At 41.3% G+C, this 18433-nt stretch overlaps 1 protein-coding gene across 2 annotated transcripts in view; it reads left to right on the top strand.

The window, feature by feature from the left end:
* The window catches only part of F13A1 (coagulation factor XIII A chain), a 172615-nt gene that overhangs the window by 37257 nt on the left and 116925 nt on the right, over window positions 1-18433 (top strand). For both annotated transcript variants that reach the window (XM_066268426.1, XM_066268425.1), the window contains one exon: window positions 15061-15312. In XM_066268426.1, the coding sequence (XP_066124523.1) occupies window positions 15061-15312 (252 nt within the window). The remainder of the gene's footprint in view (window positions 1-15060; window positions 15313-18433) is intronic.

Raw genomic sequence — 18433 nt, 5'->3', positions numbered from 1 at the left:
GCTATCCACAGTCTATGTCTGCCTCTGCTGGGCTTAGGTGCACACAAGAAGGGTCAAGCTGCACACCAAATCTAGCTTTTATCAGCACTGGGCCTAAGGCAAGGACAGGAAAAGTCCCAAGGCACCCTGACATTTATCTTTGGCTGCCTCTGTCTTCTGACTGCTTGTTAGGCTCATTCACTATTAGGGTCATACTCTGCCTGTAGAGTTGGTAGGATGTGGCTAGTGCAGTGATTTTAAACTTCCAGTCCATGGACCAGTGCTGATCTGCCAGAAATTTCACACTGGTCTGCAAAACAGTTAATCACCCTGATGTTGTATGATGATTATAGTCCCAATGATTATAGACTGTATAATCTTCATACAACATCAGGGTGGTTAACTCTTTCATGGACCAGCATGCAATTTCTGGTGGACCAGCACCAGTTCTCATACCAGTGGTTAAAAATCACTTGGTTGATGGATCTCCCCTAAGGCAGAGGAGCTCATGAGGCTTTAGGAAAGGTAGTAGGTATGGCTCAGTGTGTCAGATTTTTCCCCTGACCTCAGTAGGGCAAAGCCATTACGATTCTAGAAAGTGAGGCTTCTGAAACCCAAAGAGTAGATCTGTTGGCAGACAGGAGAGTGGTTCTACTGAATCTCTTATGAAGGGTAAGTACCAATCAGAGTCTTGGGAAAGTGGGGGAAATAGCTTCCACCTCAAAGCCAGACAACTGAGTCACTATCACTTCCTGGCTCACTCTAGGCCTCTACTCCCTGGCCATGGCCGCTTACTCATCAGCAGGGCTAAATTTCTGCAAATGGGAGATGAGAGGGTTTCCAGGGTTGAGTGTAACATACACCTACTACTCCGCCATCTTGGATCTCTAGAAAGTCGTTCTTAATTCCACCAGCAAGGCACTGCTTTTAGCTTGTAACTCTGTTGGGGCAGTAAGTAGTCTTCTGACTTGACTTCCAGGCTAAAATTGGATGTTTGATTATAAACTCACTGAGCACAAGAAGTACATCACAGACATCTTAGATATCTATTCCTTCACTTCCAGGTTAAATGATAATACTTTGCTCATAGTAAGCACTAGTAAATACCTATTTAAATAAATGTCTATTGAGCATGTATTGCTTATTGATACCCACCTGCAGACTAAAACCAGATGGACCACATCCTAATGCCTAGACTTTTCCTATGTTGATTTTTGCTTTACCAACAATTGCTTTAATCTCTGCAGTGCAAACTTGTTTAACACTTATTGTTATATATTGCATTCCAAAGATAGGCAAGTATTTTGTTAAAATTACCAATGATTTGTCCTTATTCTCATTGTTGTCACCATTAAATTATTAATAAAAGTTGACTGGTTTAGTAAAAAATTTATCAGAGAACTGTTTTGTTTGGAAGACATTCAGCTCAATTTTTTATATTTTTCTTGTTAACTAATAAGATTGATTTTTAAGTTAGTTGACATGACTTTAACTAAATGAGTCTTTTTGTTAAGACCCACAAGCTGTAGTTTACTTAAATGATGCATAGAACATAAATGGAACTTTGGCTCCATGGACTTGCCATTTGTTAACAAAATTCAGTTCTTCTAAGAGAAATCCTGTGGCATGCTTCCTGAAGCTGTCTAGGAATGTGAAAGAGGTAAGCCTCAAAGCTGTTAGCTATTTCACCTGGTCAGTGGTCCCTACTTTCAGTCTAACATGTCTTTTCTTCCCCCTCCCCCAAACCTGGCTTGGGCTTCCAGAGACCAGCTTGAGGGCTGAAGAACCCTAAGAAATGTGGAAACATTCTTTGTCAGTTGATAGTCTTGCGTAACAGTTAAAATGAGAAGGGACAAAAGGCTGGTACACAGTTTGGTTTCCAATCATGAAATCCATCAAAGTACATTAAACTAGACATTGTGGCAGCAACATTCTATCACTCTCTTTCTTATCCCGAGATCCTAGTATGGTTCAACCTCTGTGTACTGACAGAAAACAGAGCCTCATTTAAACTCATGCTGGAAAGGGGCTAGGATTGCCCTAGAAACAGTTGTGACATGGATAAACTTTGTACTTCAAGTGGCCACATTTGTATACCACGCCCACTCACTAGTTTTCCTATTCCCAATGTCCACCATCCTCCCAGTTGTTAAGACCAGCTTTTAAGAAAAGTTTCATACCATAAAGTAACAAATGTAAGCAAACATACGGCTTTTTTTTTTCAGGAACAAAAGCATTTTAGCATTATCTCTAACTTGTTCTCTATTAGAAGGATTTTCATGATCAATAATCAAAATGAGAATATTATGGGAAATCAAGAGATCCTCACAGCACTCTCAACTGCTCTTCTATAGTCTTCACACAGGAACCACAGTGATTTTTTAAATAACTGAATGCGGCCCTGGCTGGTTGGCTCAGCGGTAGAGCGTCGGCCTGGCGTGCAGGGGACCTGGGTTCGATTCCCGGCCAGGGCACATAGGAGAAGTGCCCATTTGCTTCTCCACCCCCCCTCCTTCCTCTCTGTCTCTCTCTTCCCCTCCCAAGGCTCCATTGGAGCAAAGATGGCCCAGGCGCTGGGGATGGCTCCTTGGCCTCTGCCCCAGGCGCTAGAGTGGCTCTGGTCACTGCAGAGCGATCCCCCGGAGGGGCAGAGCATCGCCCCCTGGTGGGCGTGCCGGGTGGATCCCGGTTGGGCGCATGCGGGAGTCTGTCTGACTGTATCTCCCCGTTTCCAGCTTCGGAAAAATACAAAAGAAAAAAAAAAAGATTTAAATAACTGAATGCAATCCTTATCTCTATTCTAGTGACTTTTTTCTCAGCCTGAATAAATTTCAAAGTTCTGACAACAGTCTACAAAACCCAACTTGATTTCCTGGCTCTCCCTGCCCTTATCACCTGTGGCTCTCCATACTGTTTCCTCTGCTCCAGGCACGTGGACCTACCTCCTTCTTCTGAAACTTGATAACTATTAATATGTAACCTAGAGCCAGTTACCAAGTTCTCTGAGCCTCTGTGTCTCCAGATAGAAAATGGATGAACTTTTAAAGCCCATGTAGAGTGTTAGTATACTATCTGACACATTGCAGGGTTCAGAGCATAAAATAAAAACTCCTCTAGTTTTATAATCAATAGAAGTTTTTTCAAAGGAATCGGTTACACTGGTGAGAGAACAACTAAGAAACCAGACAGGTGACACAGTGAGGCAACCCAGGAACTGGTAACAGAAAACATCTGCCACCACACCTGGAACAGGAGGCACATGGAAGACCAGAAGCCATATCTGAGAGCTGGAGTCTCTCCAAAAGCAGATAGAAGGGGACACTTCTTGTTGTCTCCCCTACCTGCCTCTGAAGCCTCTCACTGGCTAAACTTAAGTAAAGAGGGTAAAGAAGTCTGGGAATGGGGTTTCCTGTAGAACCCAAAAGAATGTTCTAGAAGATGTGAGCACTGGGCCTGAGAGCAACCAGGCAGTAGATAAGCACAAAAGTACTTTGTTACTAGGCCCCAGTGGACAACTTGGAAGTCAAATTAAAATTCTCTAACTCCTCTTCCTCCTTTGCCTTAGGAATTGAATCAGCAATATGAATAAATCTATAGCATAGTATGTATTATGTTCTATAACCAAGTTTGCATAAATAGTCAAGATTTTATGTTGATTATTTTTTCTTAAAGATTAAAAATATTCTGTCTCCTCTCAAATGGAGTAACACACACCTGTGGTTAAGGGAGTTTCCAGAAAACCAGTTTCATTGAGTAATATCAGCATAGTGGTTAACTACACCAGTCCCTAATTTTTGGAACAGTCTCTTTTCAAAAACAGCGTGCTCATCAAGGCTTGTGGCTTAGTCATGATTCCTAGGGTTACAAAAGATGGTGTTTTTTTTTTTCTTGTGGCTGTATGCCCAACCTCTAAAACAGTGCCTAGCAGCTAGTAGGTGATCTAAATCTCTTTGATGAAAAATGAACAAAACCTGGGGTGATCTTTGGTTCAGCACCTCTCACTCAGAGGCAGTGTCTCATTTCTGTCTCAGCTTCCTCCCCATGTCTCCACTTTTCTCCATCAGAGCCAATCCTGTCACTCTGAAGACACCGTCCTGTCTTTCCTGAAAACGTCAGCAGCCTTCTGACTGGTTTCCCTGGCCCCACTCTTGTGTTATTGCCCCCCCCACCCCAAAACCACTCTCCATCCTCCAGCCAGAGTGCTCTTTCTGAAGTAAGTGCAAATCTCATCAAACCACTCACAGCATCTCAATGGCTCTTTCCCCACCTCCAGCCCCTTCTGGAACACAGCCTAAATGCTTGTGCTCAGCATCTGCGGTCTCTTTGGTTCTTGTCCTGTCCAAGTCAGCTGCTTCTTCTCCACAGGTGTCCTGAGTGTCTCCTCACTGCCTTAGGCTCCATGCTTTCATTACTCCCTCTGCTGGGCCAGCTCCTCCCCACCTGTCCACCTTTCAGATTCTATTTCACAGCCATGGTCTCTGAGGGATCCTCTCTGACTTTTGTATGTGCAGTTTCCGCTGCATCTGACCGTTATGATGATTTATATTTCCAAAACCCCCACCACACCTGGTTACTCATGGCCAGCGACATTACATCCCAGCGAAAGCCTGGCAAACTACTGGCACATTTAAAATGTGTGTCCAATTGTTGAAGAAGCTCTGCAGTCTTAGCTCACTGTGGAGAAATTCTCTTATGACAACGCTGTTGAAGTTTCCTCAGAATTTTATCTCCCATCCTCTTCTTCCCCTCTGTACTGTTGGCAGTACCCTGAGCCAGGGCCTCACCTCTCCACACTCAGACTATGGCCTTGCTTGGCCATCAAAGGCATGTGCTTCTTCATGCAGATGGTCAGCATCAGGCACTCACCTTATATTTTATGAATCATTCAAAGAGTCTAGCACAATACTGGTTTCATATATAATCCACAAAATTACACCTTTGTCCAAAAAAAGATTAAGAGAATTAAGTAAGATTGAAAGATCAGTGAAATAAAATTAAGGTAGCTAAGACCCTTAAAGAGTATCTATCTTCAATTTACCAACTATTTATTAAGCATCTACTATATTCCAAGCATCACGCAAGCTACTAGATACACGTTAAACAAAACTCAGTCCCTGTCCCTCCTTCCTCAGTTCTCTGGAGCCACAGAATAACAGTGCCATGTGGCTTCCTGCCTTCAAAGGACATTACATACATGTACACATATATCCATACCTATCCCTATATCTGTGTATCAGTATCTATCTCTCTACGTCTATGTAAGATAGGGTGTAAGATACAAAGGGCAGGTTCCTGGAGGTCCTTCCTGAGATGACTTGCTTTTACACATTTGTGTTTCCTTTCTGTTGCTGTCATGTGAGATTTCTGTACCTTTCTGATTGTTTCTTTTCTTAGTGGTAGTGTCTGTTCTTGTAGTTGGTAACCTGATGTTTCTAAAAGTTATTCAAGGGCTTGTTCCACACTGGTCTCTGTGCACCCCTGTTCCATCTTGAGACTGTGGAAACCAGGCTGCTTCCCTTCACAAGGCACTGCCCTCCATGCCCAGCTCTGCCCTGCGTCATGCTGCCACAGAAATATTTCCAGGGCCCACTTGGAAACAGATTGATTATTTTGAACATGAAAGGTGTATCCTGGGAAAAACAAATGAATCAAATGGAAACATGAATTAACATCATGAAATTTACCTTACTAGCTGGAGATATGATATATTCATGAGTTCCTTGGAGACAATCCTCTTATAAGAATTCACTGTTAAAGAAGTCTGCAGTTATGTGGAGTCAAAGTTCAGTTTTAAAGCATTAATATTTGAATGGAAAACACCCTTTGAAAGAAAAGGTTTACAACTAGAAATTTTTTTTATTTCATGGGGAGGATGCTTGGAATTGATGCCTGGCTTGCAGCAGGTATTTCTTTCTAGGGAACCAAAAGGGTGATATTCTTTTTATTATTATTATTATTTGTGTGTTATTATTTGTGTGTGTGTGTGTGTGTGTGTGTGTGTGTGTGTGTGTGTGTATTTTTCTGAAGTGAGAAGCAGGGAGGCAGACAGACTCCCGCATGCGCCCGACCGGGATCCACCCAGCATGCCTACTAGGGGCGATGTTCCGCCCATCTGGGGCATTGCTCTGATGCGACCAGAGTCATTCTAGCACCTGAGGCAGAGGCCATGGAGCCATCCTCAGTGCCCAGGCCAACTTTGCTCCAGTGGAACCTTGGCTGCGGGAGGGGAAGAGAGAGATAGAGAGGAAGGAGAGGGGGAGGGGTGGAGAAGCAGATAGGCGCTTCTCCTGTGTGCCCTGGCCAGGAATCCAGGAATGGAACCTGGGACTTCCACATGCTGGCCAATGCTCTACCACTGAGCCAACTGACCAGGGCCAAAAGTGTGATATTCTTTTTTTTTTATTTTTCCTGAAGTGAGAAGCGGGGGGGGGGGGGGGGGGGCAGACAGACAGACTCCCACACGTGTCCGACCAGGATCTACCTGGCATGACCACCACAGAGTGATGCTCTGCCCATCTGGGGCATTGCTTTCTTGCAACCGGAGCCATTCTAGCACCTAAGGCAGAGGCCATGGAGGTGTTTTCAGCTTCTGGGCCAACTCTGCTCCAATGGAGTATGGAGTCTTGGCTACAGGAGAGGAAGAGAAAGATAGAGAGAAAAGAGAGGGGGCAGGGTGGAGAAGCAGATGGGCGCTTCTCCTGTGTGCCCTTGCCGGGAATCGAACCTGGAACTTCCACATGCTGGGCTGATGCTCTACCACTTAGCCAATCAGCCAGCGCAAAAGTGTGATATTCTTAAGGGGACTGGACATCTGTGACAAGTCCAGTTCAGTTCCATTGAAATTTATTAAGCACCCACTCAGTGTAAGGCATTGGGACATTCTGTGGGGCTATAAAGACAAATTAGATAATACCTTTAGTTCAGTTTAATAAGAAAAAATAGATATCTAAGTGAGAAAAGGGGGAAATATTTTGTTGGGGTTTTCTTGCACAACCAGAATTGTTACTATTACTAAGTATAGCATAAAGGAGCTCAGGTTATGGTCATTTGATTTACAATTGAGAAGCCATGAGATGAGAGAAATCAGAGTGTCTTAACATACAAGATTCTTCATGTCAGAACATCAAGAGAGACAATGAGTGACAGGTATATATTCTTCAGTTGCAGGGACCTCCTTCTCTATGTTGAGTACGTCTTTCCTGGTTCTAGACACAAACAAGATGAGGTCAGAGTTGTTCTGTTAACAGCAGCCTTCAACCATACTGACCATGCCATATGCTGACTAGTGGCCTTCCTAGGCTACTGGGAACCAAATCACCTCATAGGATACTGTGTGCTTTTTTTTTTTTTTTTTACAGTGACAGAGAGAGTTAGAGAGAAGGATAGATAGGGACAGACATACAGGAACAGAGAGATATGAGAAGCATCAATAGTTTTTCATTGCGACACCTTAGTTGTTCATTGATTGCTTTCTCATATGTGCCTTGACTGTGGGGCTACAGCAGACCGAGAAACCCCCTGCTCAAGCCAGCAACCTTGGGTCCAAGCTGGTGAGCTTTTGCTTAAACCAGATGAGCCCGCGCTCATGCTGGCGACCTCGGGGTCTCAAACCTGGGTCCTCCGCATTCCAGTCCGATGCTCTATCCATTGTGTTACCGCCCAGTCAGGCTACTGTATTCTTAATGTAAACATATTCCAAAGCCATCAGCTAACTAAAAAATTAATTTTTAATTAATTTTAAAAATGCAATACATGCCTTACCAGGCAGTGGCATAGTGGATAGAGTGTTGGACTGGAATGTGGAGGACCCAGGTTCGAAACTTTGAGGTCGCCAGCTTGAGCGTGGGATCATCTGGTTTGAGTAAGGCTCACCAGCTTGAGCCCAAGGTTGCTGGCTTGAGCAAGGGGTCACTTGATCTGCTGTAGCCCCCTAGTCGAGGCACATATGAGAAAGCAATCAATAAACAACTAAGGAGCTGCAACAAAGAACTGCTGCTTCTCCTCTCTCTCCCTTGCTATCTGTCTGTCCCTGTCTGTCCCTCTCTCTGTCACTCTCTGTCACAATACATCCCTCTGTGGAGTACTACCTGTTTAGGACTTTTTCCACAGTGGGGTCTCAGGTATGAAATGAATGGTTGAGAGCAAATATTCCCCAAGGTCACATACAGCTGAATCTGAGCCAGAGGTAGATTTCTCCTGCCAACCTTACTATAAAGAGGCCACGCTAAAAGTTCAGGCCCATTGAGCCAAGGTTGGAAAGAAATAAAATCTTAAAGGAATTAAACATTTTCACCATCTTCCTCCTGATTCTAGCCTGGGAGATCAAGGGGTTAAGGTAGCTGCATTTATCTGTTTCCACATACATATGTGTAAGGAGAGAGTGAGGTTAACGAAGGCATGGGGGTGTTCCAATATAGGCTTATGGTCCAAACAAATTTTGCCTTAATCATAGTATTTCTGTGGCCTCAAAAATAATTTACAAATTAAAACAAGCCTTTAAACTATGAGCATATATCAATTTCTAGATCATTTGGGAAGATGGCACCAATTTTGGATAAGTGTGAAAGAATGCAATTGGTAATTATATTTTTTCATGTTTAGTAGTCCAATTTCAAAGGCTACATTATTACAAACAAAATGAGGATCTTTTCTAGGATATTTCTTGCTTCTATTTTTCTTGCTCAGATTTTTTTTTAACACAAAAGTTACACAATTTTGGGGAAAAACAAAAACATTTATCTAGGCATTACATGCTTTCAGCACACATATGCGTGGTGGTCACCTGTGCAGGGCCACGCTTCACCTCCAGATTTGGCCCAGGAGAGCTAACAGGCAGTCACGGATGTTGATGGATGGGTGTTCCAGAATGTAGCCTGATTGTGGCTTCTTAAACATGCCACCTCCTGGGGGTGAGAGGGCTATTTAGTGAAATGAAATACTACTCTGTCACGACTTCTTTACTCACAATTCAATCATGGAAAATTCTTCCCCAGTGCTGTCATCGAAATCATTACCTTCAGAATTAAACATGGTGTAACAGAGCAGGCGACAATACCCCAAGGTACTATTGACACGTCAGGTCTCACATTAATATCCAGCTTTTCCATACAGTGAATATGAAAAGGACTGCAAATCTGGATTCCTTTTCCTCCCTTTGGAATGAATGTGATCCCAGTTCGCTGCCGTACGCTGGTCTGGCGCCACATGGCCGACCTACCCTCAGAGCCGCTCCCCGTCTCACTGCAGTAATGACATCACTCTAGCACCTTGCCAGCTCAAATTCCCGGTCGCCCTGAGACCCTCTGGGCAGGCTCCTCTCTGCCAGGCTTTCTTCCTCACCACCAGAGGTGAAGCCCTTGGATTCACACTTCTTTCTGACTTGTGACTTCTACTATCAACCACGGTGTATCCCTCTCTCCTCTTACCTCCTGTCCCTTCAAATTCTCCCACTTTCCTCTTCTCTTGGCTTCCTTCATCCCCGTCATCCCTCCAGGACCTACCCCGTACCTCCATGGATGCGGCATGATGCAGAGCAAAGAGGATGGCCCTCACTGTGCAGAGACCCTGGTCCAAGCGTGGTCTCCTCTCTGCCTAGCTACACCATGTCCTGCTTGCGACAACCTCACAGAGCCTCTGTTTCCCATCTGAAAAATTCCCTCACAGAGAACCCCAGGAAACAAGCCTTTACTGCTGTCATTTTTATTTCCATCTCTATGTGAAAGGCCTTGACAACTTTTACAGTAATAAAATTGAACATTTTAACTATGTTTAGTGAAACCAATAAAAAGGTACAACTTGCTATGTCTTCAACACCTACTGAGACTAGAGAATTGAACTCATAGGCTTAAGGAAACTAAGTGTTGACCTAACATTTAGTAGTGCAGATGTTTGTTATTGGTTTAAGAAGAGATTTCTTTTTGGAAGGAAAAACTAGGTGATGGTATTTACTTCTGAAGCTCGAGTCTTAGACTCTGTGTCTATAATAAATCACCCCTTAAATAAATAAAATGTAAAATTCTCTAAGGCAAAGTGGCAAAGATTTATTGTAAGGGCCAGCTACTAAATATTTTAGGCATTGCAGACCATATGGTCTCTGTTGCAGCTACTCAGCCCTGCTGTTGGAGCACAGTAACACACACATGAACAGGTTGGACTGTGTTCCAATAAAACTTTATTTGCTCAAACAAGTGGCAAGCTGTATTTGGTCCCTGGACTCTAGTTAGCCAACCCCTGCTCTGAGGCCTGAATGGAAAGTACAGTGTCCATAAATGATTCAGAAATGAAGGAATAGCCCTGGCCGGTTGGCTCAGCAGTAGAGCGTCGGCCTAGCGTGCGGAGGACCCGGGTTCGATTCCCGGACATGGCACACAGGAGAAGCGCCCATTTGCTTCTCCACCCCTCCGCCGCGCTTTCCTCTCTGTCTCTCTCTTCCCCTCCCGCAGCCAAGGCTCCATTGGAGCAAAGATGGCCCGGGCGCTGGGGATGGCTCTGTGGCCTCTGCCCCAGGCGCTAGAGTGGCTCTGGTCGCAACATGGCGATGCCCAGGATGGGCAGAGCATCGCCCCCTGGTGGGCAGAGCGTCGCCCCTGGTGGGCATGCCGGGTGGATCCCGGTCGGGCGCATGCGGGAGTCTGTCTGACTGTCTCTCCCTGTTTCCAGCTTCAGAAAAATGAAAAAGAAAAAAAAAAAAAAAAGAAATGAAGGAATTATGAGTAGGGTACAGGAGATTCTTCCATGACGAGGCTGGAATTACTAAGGCTCTTTGGTTCATGATGAATATCATTGTGTGTGTGTGTGTGTGTGCGCGCGCGCGCGTGCGCACGCTCGCACGCATGTGCATGCACATGTATGTCAGTGTGGCCTCTGTAAATTGTCTTAACAGAAATATTAAGTCAGCTCAAGGTTTTGGAATCTAGAATAAAATGACCTTTGGAAGTAGGTTTAGAATCTATAGGTTTGTTGGTTGTCAGTGTACCCGTCCTGGTTTCCTACTCCTGGAGCAGAGAAATCAGGAAGCCAGAGAAGATAAGGAAATAACAGTAACTGCCATTTTCTGAGCTAACATTCTTATCACAAACTGTGACCACTACTGCCCCTCTGCACAACCAATGAACGCTTAATTGAGAGAGGACAAGAACTATGCTGACACTCACAGAGTCAGTGTGCAAGGCAGCTTTCCCCTTGGCCACAACAGCTCCCCCAACTAAAGCAAATGGTTTCCCTGGGACACCCACCACCAAAGGGGGTACAATGACCTCTTCTGCCTTTCATCTTTACTTTCCAGTAAGTGTTTCAAACACAAACAGTAAATATCTCCTGTGCAGTCCCTACTGTGTGCCAGGCACAAAGCTTCCATTATATTATAAGATTTATTTTCTTTCCATTTCCAGAACTAAATTGCAAAGAGACAAGGAAATAAAAGCTCAGACAATTAAGAAATCTGCCCAAAGAAGCACCAGCAGTTAACTGTGAAGTCATATCTTGACCATAGTTCTCACCAACTGCAAAGCATTTGCTACACATACAATGACTGCAGAGTCTAATGGTTAGACTTGCAGGCTCTCAAGTAAGACTGGGGTTATTCTCGATTCCACTACTTTTTAGTTGTATCCCCTTTAACAAATTTCTTAATGACTCTTTGTCTTAGTTTCCTAATTTGTCAAATCAAAATGATGGTAATGATTTCCCTCCCACAGTTTGTTATAGATAATAAAGCAGTAAGGGGCACATCCTAAATAGCACAGGTGTTGGCTTTTTCTATAGACTATAAGCTCTATGACCACAAGAGTCTGTCTTATTCATTGTATCCACTGTTGTATTCCTAGCATTTAGACTACATAGTAGACAATATTATTGCATGAGTGAAAAATGTTCAAACAAACTTAGAGTCTTTCAATTAGGTCATGTCTGGGTTCAAGGCCAACATATTTTTGGTATAACGTGAATTTGATAGGTCAAAGTTAGTACAAGTCGTTGAAGTCATAATTTGAAGTGTAGTAATGGAAGTACATAATTGTCTTAGTTATTTCAATGCTCCCAACAAAAGTGGATGTTAGTACAAAGTTGATGCTGAGGCTCATAGCACATAGCTTCAATACATTCTCCTAGTTCTCTGCACTTTCCAAAGGAGCGTCCTTATGTAATACATTTTAAAACTCTTTTCACTAAGTCTCTCATTACCACATAGATTTTATCTTTAAAATTTTATTATTACTAGACTGGTGTCATATTAATACTGCGCATTTTAGATCCAAGCCAGTATTTAGTGACAACAACTGCCGAGAGCTACTGTAATAAATGAATTATGGTTCCATTTAGCTGGCAAGATTGCCTTTGATGTCTACATTTCAACAGTGATGGGGGTCCAGAGGGCAACAAGGCCTCCGGAGAAAAAAAGGCAACCTCACCCTGTAGCTGAACAGGCACAATGAGGACCGACCATACACAAGAACTGTGGGGGTGGGGGTGCATTTGAAACAAACAGCTTTTCAAGTGAATTTCATGCAGGCTTCTCAGAAGCTGAGCCCCATGCAGTCCCAAGATCAACCCTGGACACTGTTGCACCTTGGCAGAAAACTATTTCTACAGTCTCATCAGATTTATGATAATATTCATTCTGAGTGGTGACTAACTGATATCTCTAACATATATTGAAAGACTGGGGTTCTAATCTCTCTCCCTGTCTTGGGCTGTGTAAACTATTTTCATTCAGATTAAGCATCTCACAGAAGTAATGTAGGCAACCACCTCCTCAGAATGTTCTGTCTCCAACAGTATACCCACCTAAGAACACTTTAAAGACCTCGGTAATTGCAGATGCCAAAATGAAGCATCATTTTTGTTTGTTTTAATGTAGTATTATCTATGTGTTTTATATAAAACAATTGAAGTAAATATTTTTCTCTTGCAGTTTCTTTGTTTACAATAAAAATGATATGCAGACTTAGTCTAATGTATATTTTTCTTTGAGTGAAGAACTGAATATTGAATATATTTTGAAAATGTGTATAACTGAAAGATTTGCTTCAGTGTAAATTATTTTTCATTGAATTTTATTGAGGTGACAATTGGTTAACATATTTATATACAGGTTTCAGGTGCCCAATTTTACAACATATCACTGTACACCATCTTTTGTATTCACCCCTACCCAAGTCAAATCTTTATCCATCACCATTTATACCCCATACCTTCCTTCACCTCCCTGTCAAACAATCACCATACTGTTGTATGTATCCATTAGGGTTTTTTTTTGTTCTTTTTTTGCCGTATCCCTCTACCTCCCTCACCCAAACTCCTCTCTCTCAGCTTTCAGCCTGCTCTCTATATATGAGTCTGTCTCTATTTTGCTTGTTAGTTTCTTTTGTTCATTAGGTTCTACATAGAAGTGTAATCATATGGTATTTGCCTTTCTCCGACTGGCTTATTTCACTTAGCATAATGATTCCCAGGTCCAACCATGCTGTACATATTTGCTGATATAACTGATAAAGGATTAGCATCCAAAATTTATAAAGAACTTAGAAAACTCAACAACAAAAACAAACAATCCAGCTAAAAAGTGGACAAAAGACCTGAATAGACATTTTACTAAAGAGGACATACCAATAGACATATGAAAAGATGCTTAACATCACTAATCATCAGAGAAATGCAAATTAAAATCACAATGAGATACCACCTCACACTTGTCAGAATGGCTACCATCAATAAATCTACAAACAAATGCTGGAAAGAATGTGGAGAAATGGGAACTCTGATGTACTTAGTGGAAATGCAGATTGTTAAACAGTATGGAGTTATTTCAAAAAATTTAAAATGAAACTGCCTTATAACCCAGCAATCCCACTTCTGGGAATATAGTTTAAGAATCCTGAAACACTAACTTGGAAGAATATACGCACTCCTATGTTCATTGTAAAATTGTTTACAGTAGCCGAGAGCTAGAAACAGCCCAAGTGTCCATCAGTGGATGAGTGAATAAAAAAGGCGTGGTACATACAGTTTAAATTATTGATGCACTTTATTATTCTATAAACTAAACTATAAATTCAACTTTAAGTAAGAGAGAATGTGTGAGGTTGACTTTCTATACATAGTGAAAACTTTGATTTTTTGGGAATTCATTGGTTAATTATAATTATAAGGTTAACATCTGAAATAAGAATTTGATCCAAAATGGCAGTAATTAAGAGAAATAAGGTTTATGCTGAGGTAGCTCATATATAAAGCATCATAAGCCCAGAAATGTGCTAAAATATAATGAAAATATAATGATGAAATCTGTTATTTCTGTTGAAATAACAGCTAAAAATGTGTAATGTATGATAATTTATATACAAAGCATCTTACTTGTATTATTTTATTTCATCCTTAAATAGTATTATTATCCTCACTTACTGATGAAGAAAAAGAGAAGGAAAGGGACTTGTAAAGGTCAAGTAACTTGCCAGGGGTTGTAAGGATGGGAAAATAACAGAGCCATAATTCAAACCTAGATCATTTGCCCCTGAAACCTGAATTCTTGCCAATAATATACAGTACATGTAAGTCATCAGTGAGATTGGCAATAAACACATATTTAGTATAAAAATGGTCACATATCACAATCTATAAATATAACCCTATTATAGGTTCTATTTTATTATAGTAAAACAAATAATAAAAATTATGTCAATAATAATAACCTTTGTCTTATGTTGTTAAAAAGGTAATTCTAACTTTTTAGAGGGCAGAATTTCAAGGAATAACTTCACAGTACCATATAAATTTTGTTTTTATTTTTGCATTCCAGATTAGTACTTCTATGTCTTATTTGAATTCACGGGCTAGTCAACCAATAACAATTTCTATAAATATTGTTATTTTTTTAACTAGACGTGACAAATCTGAGCCTCAAGGAAGTAAAGAAAATGGACTACCATCCTGTAGCTAGTTGGTAGCAGAAATGAAATTCAACCCATTTTTTATGATTTCAAGTCTAATAAATTATTTCCCCTCTTCAGGTGCAAGATGGCAGAGTGAGAACAAAATTGGTTTGTGACACATACCCAACACTGTACTTCCTTTTTATTCTCCCAGGGCGCTACCCTCAGGAGAATAAGGGAACCTACATACCAGTTCCTGTTGTTTCGGAGCTGCGAAGTGGCAAGTGGGGGGCCAAGGTCATCATGAGAGAGGACAGATCAGTCCGGCTGTCCATCCAGTCTTCTCCGGAGTGCATTGTGGGGAAATTCCGCATGTACATTGCTGTTTGGACCCCCTATGGAATACTCCGCACCAGCCGGAACCCGGAAACCGACACATACATTCTCTTCAATCCCTGGTGTGAAGGTAAAGGGCGGCCGTTTATTTTTCCCATTTTAAAAAAAGGGTGGAGTGTCATGTATCTGAAAACCGCCTCTTTTTTGGAGGCATAGCAGAATTAGCAGAATTATTTTAGAAGACGTGTTCTATTTTTTTCCATACACTTTATTACCCATGATTACAGAACAGTAAAAGATGAGAAATTTGTCCTAAATGCATATAAAGACAAAACCTGTATATATAACTTTTATGCTGCTATGCATTTATTCCAGGGAATTGCTAAAGTTGCACAATTAGTTGCTGAAATATGGTTATGTTGAAGGCATCACCTCTGTGTCTGTGATTGTTCTGCAAACAAAATAGACTTATTAAACTTGACTTTCTAAACTATTAAGATTCATTTTCTGGCTTCAGAAAAACACAATAAAGTTGATCTTGTCCATAGTGAAACTACTGTCTCTATCTCTCTAATTCAGAAAAGAAAGCTTTTTTATGGTATTTTATTATTATTATTATTAATTTTAATGAGGTGACATTGGTAAATCAAGGTACATATGTTCAGAGCAAACATCTCCAGGTTATTTTTTATTTATTTTATTTATTTTTTTTACAAAGACAGAGAGAGAGTCAGAGAGAGAGATAGACAGGGACAGACAGACGGGAACGGAGAGATGAGAAGCATTAATCAGTTTTTCATTGCGCATTGCAACACTTGAATTGTTCACTGATTGCTTTCTCATACGTGCCTTGACTGTGGGCCTTCAGCAGACCGTGTAACCCCTTGCTTGAGCCAGCGACCTTGGGCTCAAGCTAGTGAGCTTTTTGCTCAAACCAGTTGAGTCCGCGCTCAAGCTGGCGACCTCAGGGTCTTGAACCTGGGTCTTCCGCATCCCAGTCCAACGCTCTAACCACCAAGCCACTGCCCAGTCAGGCTCTCCAGGTTATTTTGACATTTGATTATGTTGCATATCCATCACCCAAAGTCAAACTGCCTTCTGTCACTTTCTATCTGGTTTTCTTTGTGCCCCCACCCCCACCCCTGGTAACCACCGCCCTTGTCCATGTCTCTGAGTCTCAATTTTATGTCCTACCAATGTATGGAATCATATAGTTCTTAGTTTTTTCTGATTTACTTATTTCACTCAGTGTAATGTTATCAAGGTTCATTCATGTTGTTGTAAATGATCCGATGTCATCATTTCTTAAGGCTGAGTAGTATTCCATAGTATATATGTACCAAAGCTTTTTAATCCACTTGTCCACCGACGAACACTTGGGCTGTTTCCAGATCTTTGTTATTGTGAACAGTGCTGCCATAAACATGGGGGTGCATTTCTCCTTTTGAAACAGTGCTATGGTGTTCTTGGGGTATATTCCTAAAAGTGGGATAGTGTTGTTTTGTTGATGAGTGCCATTTTGACTGGTGTGAGGTGATATCTTATTGTGGTTTTAATTTGCATTTCTCTAATGATTAGTGATGTTGAGCATTTTTTCCTATGCCTATTGGCCAATTGGATGTCCTCTTTGGAGAAATGTCTATTCATTTCTTTTGCCCATTTTTTGATTGGATTGTTTGTTTTTCTGGTGTTGAGTTTTACAAGTTCTTTATAAATTTTGGTTATTAACCCCTTATCAGACGTATTGTCAAATATGCTCTCCCATTGAGTGGTTTGTCTTTTTATTCTGTTCTTATTGTCTTTAGCTGTGCAAAAGCTTTGTAGTTTGATATAGTCCCATTTGTTTATCCTGTCTTTTATTTCACTTGCCCGTGGAGATAAATCGGCAAATATATTGCTGCGAGAGATGTCAGAGAGCTTACTGACTATGTTTTCTTCTAAGATGCTTATGGTTTCACAGCTTACATTTAAGTCTTTTAACCATTTTGAGTTTATTTTTGTGGATGGTGTAAGTTGGTGGTCTAGTTTCATCTTTTTGCAGGTAGATGTCCAATTTTCCCAACACCGTTTGTTAAAGAGGCTGTCTTTACTCCATTGTATGCTCTTACCTCCTTTGTCAAATATCAGTTGTCCATAAAAGTGTGGGTTTATTTCTGGGTTCTCTGTTCTGTTCCATTGATCTATATGCTTGTTCTTATGCCAGTACCAGGCTGTTTTGAGTACAATGGCCTTGTAGTATAACTTGACATCCAGAAGTGTGATACCTCCCACTTTATTCTTTCTTTTCAAGATTGCTGAGGCTATTCGTGTTCTTTTTTTGGTTCCATGTAAATTTTTGGAATATGTGTTCTATATCATTTTTTTGTTGTTGTTGTTGTTTATTCTTTTACAGAGACAGAGAGTGAGTCAGAGGGAGGGATAGACAGGGACAGACAGACAGGAACGGAGAAAGATGAGAAGCATCAATCATTAGTTTTTCGTTGCACATTGCGACACCTTAGTTGTTCATTGATTACTTTCTCATATGTGCCTTGACCGCGGGCCTTCAGCAGACCGAGTAACCCCTTGCTGGAGCCAGCGACTTTGGATTCAAGCTGGTGGGCTTTTTGTTCTAACCAGATGAGCCTGCACTCAAGCTGGCAACCTCGGGGTCTCGAACCTGTGTCCTCTGAATCCCAGTCTGACGCTCTATCCACTGCACCACCGCCTGGTCAGGCTGTGTTCTACATCTTTGAAGTATGTCATTGGTATTTTAATTGGTATTGCATTGAATTTATAAATTGCTTTGGGTAATATAGACATTTTAATGATGTTTATTCTTCCTAACTATGAGCACGGTGTATGCTTCCACTTGTTTGTATCTTCCTTGATTTCTTTTATGAATGTTTTATAATTTTCTGAGTACAAGTCTTTAATTTCCTTGGCTAAATTTACTCCTACATACTTTTTTTGTTGTTGCAATAATGAAGGAGATTGTTTTCTTAATTTCTCTTTCTGACAGTTCATTGTTGGTGTATAAAAATGCCTCTTATTTCTGAGTATTTTATATCCTGCCACCTTGCTGAATTCATTTATCAGGTCTCATAGTTTTTTGACTGAGACTTTAGGGTTTTCTATATACAATATCATATCATCTGCAAATAATGATAGCTTTACTTTTTCTTTTCCAACTTGAATGCCTTTTATTTCTTCTTCTTGTCTGATTGCTGTGGCTAGGACTTCCAGAACTATGTTGAATAAGAGTGGTGAAA

Source organism: Saccopteryx bilineata, chromosome 3 (genome assembly GCF_036850765.1).
Source record: "Saccopteryx bilineata isolate mSacBil1 chromosome 3, mSacBil1_pri_phased_curated, whole genome shotgun sequence".
Lineage (NCBI taxonomy): Eukaryota > Metazoa > Chordata > Mammalia > Chiroptera > Emballonuridae > Saccopteryx > Saccopteryx bilineata.
The sequence above is the reverse complement of the archived record's forward strand: the minus strand, read 5'-3'. Positions and strand labels throughout refer to the sequence as shown.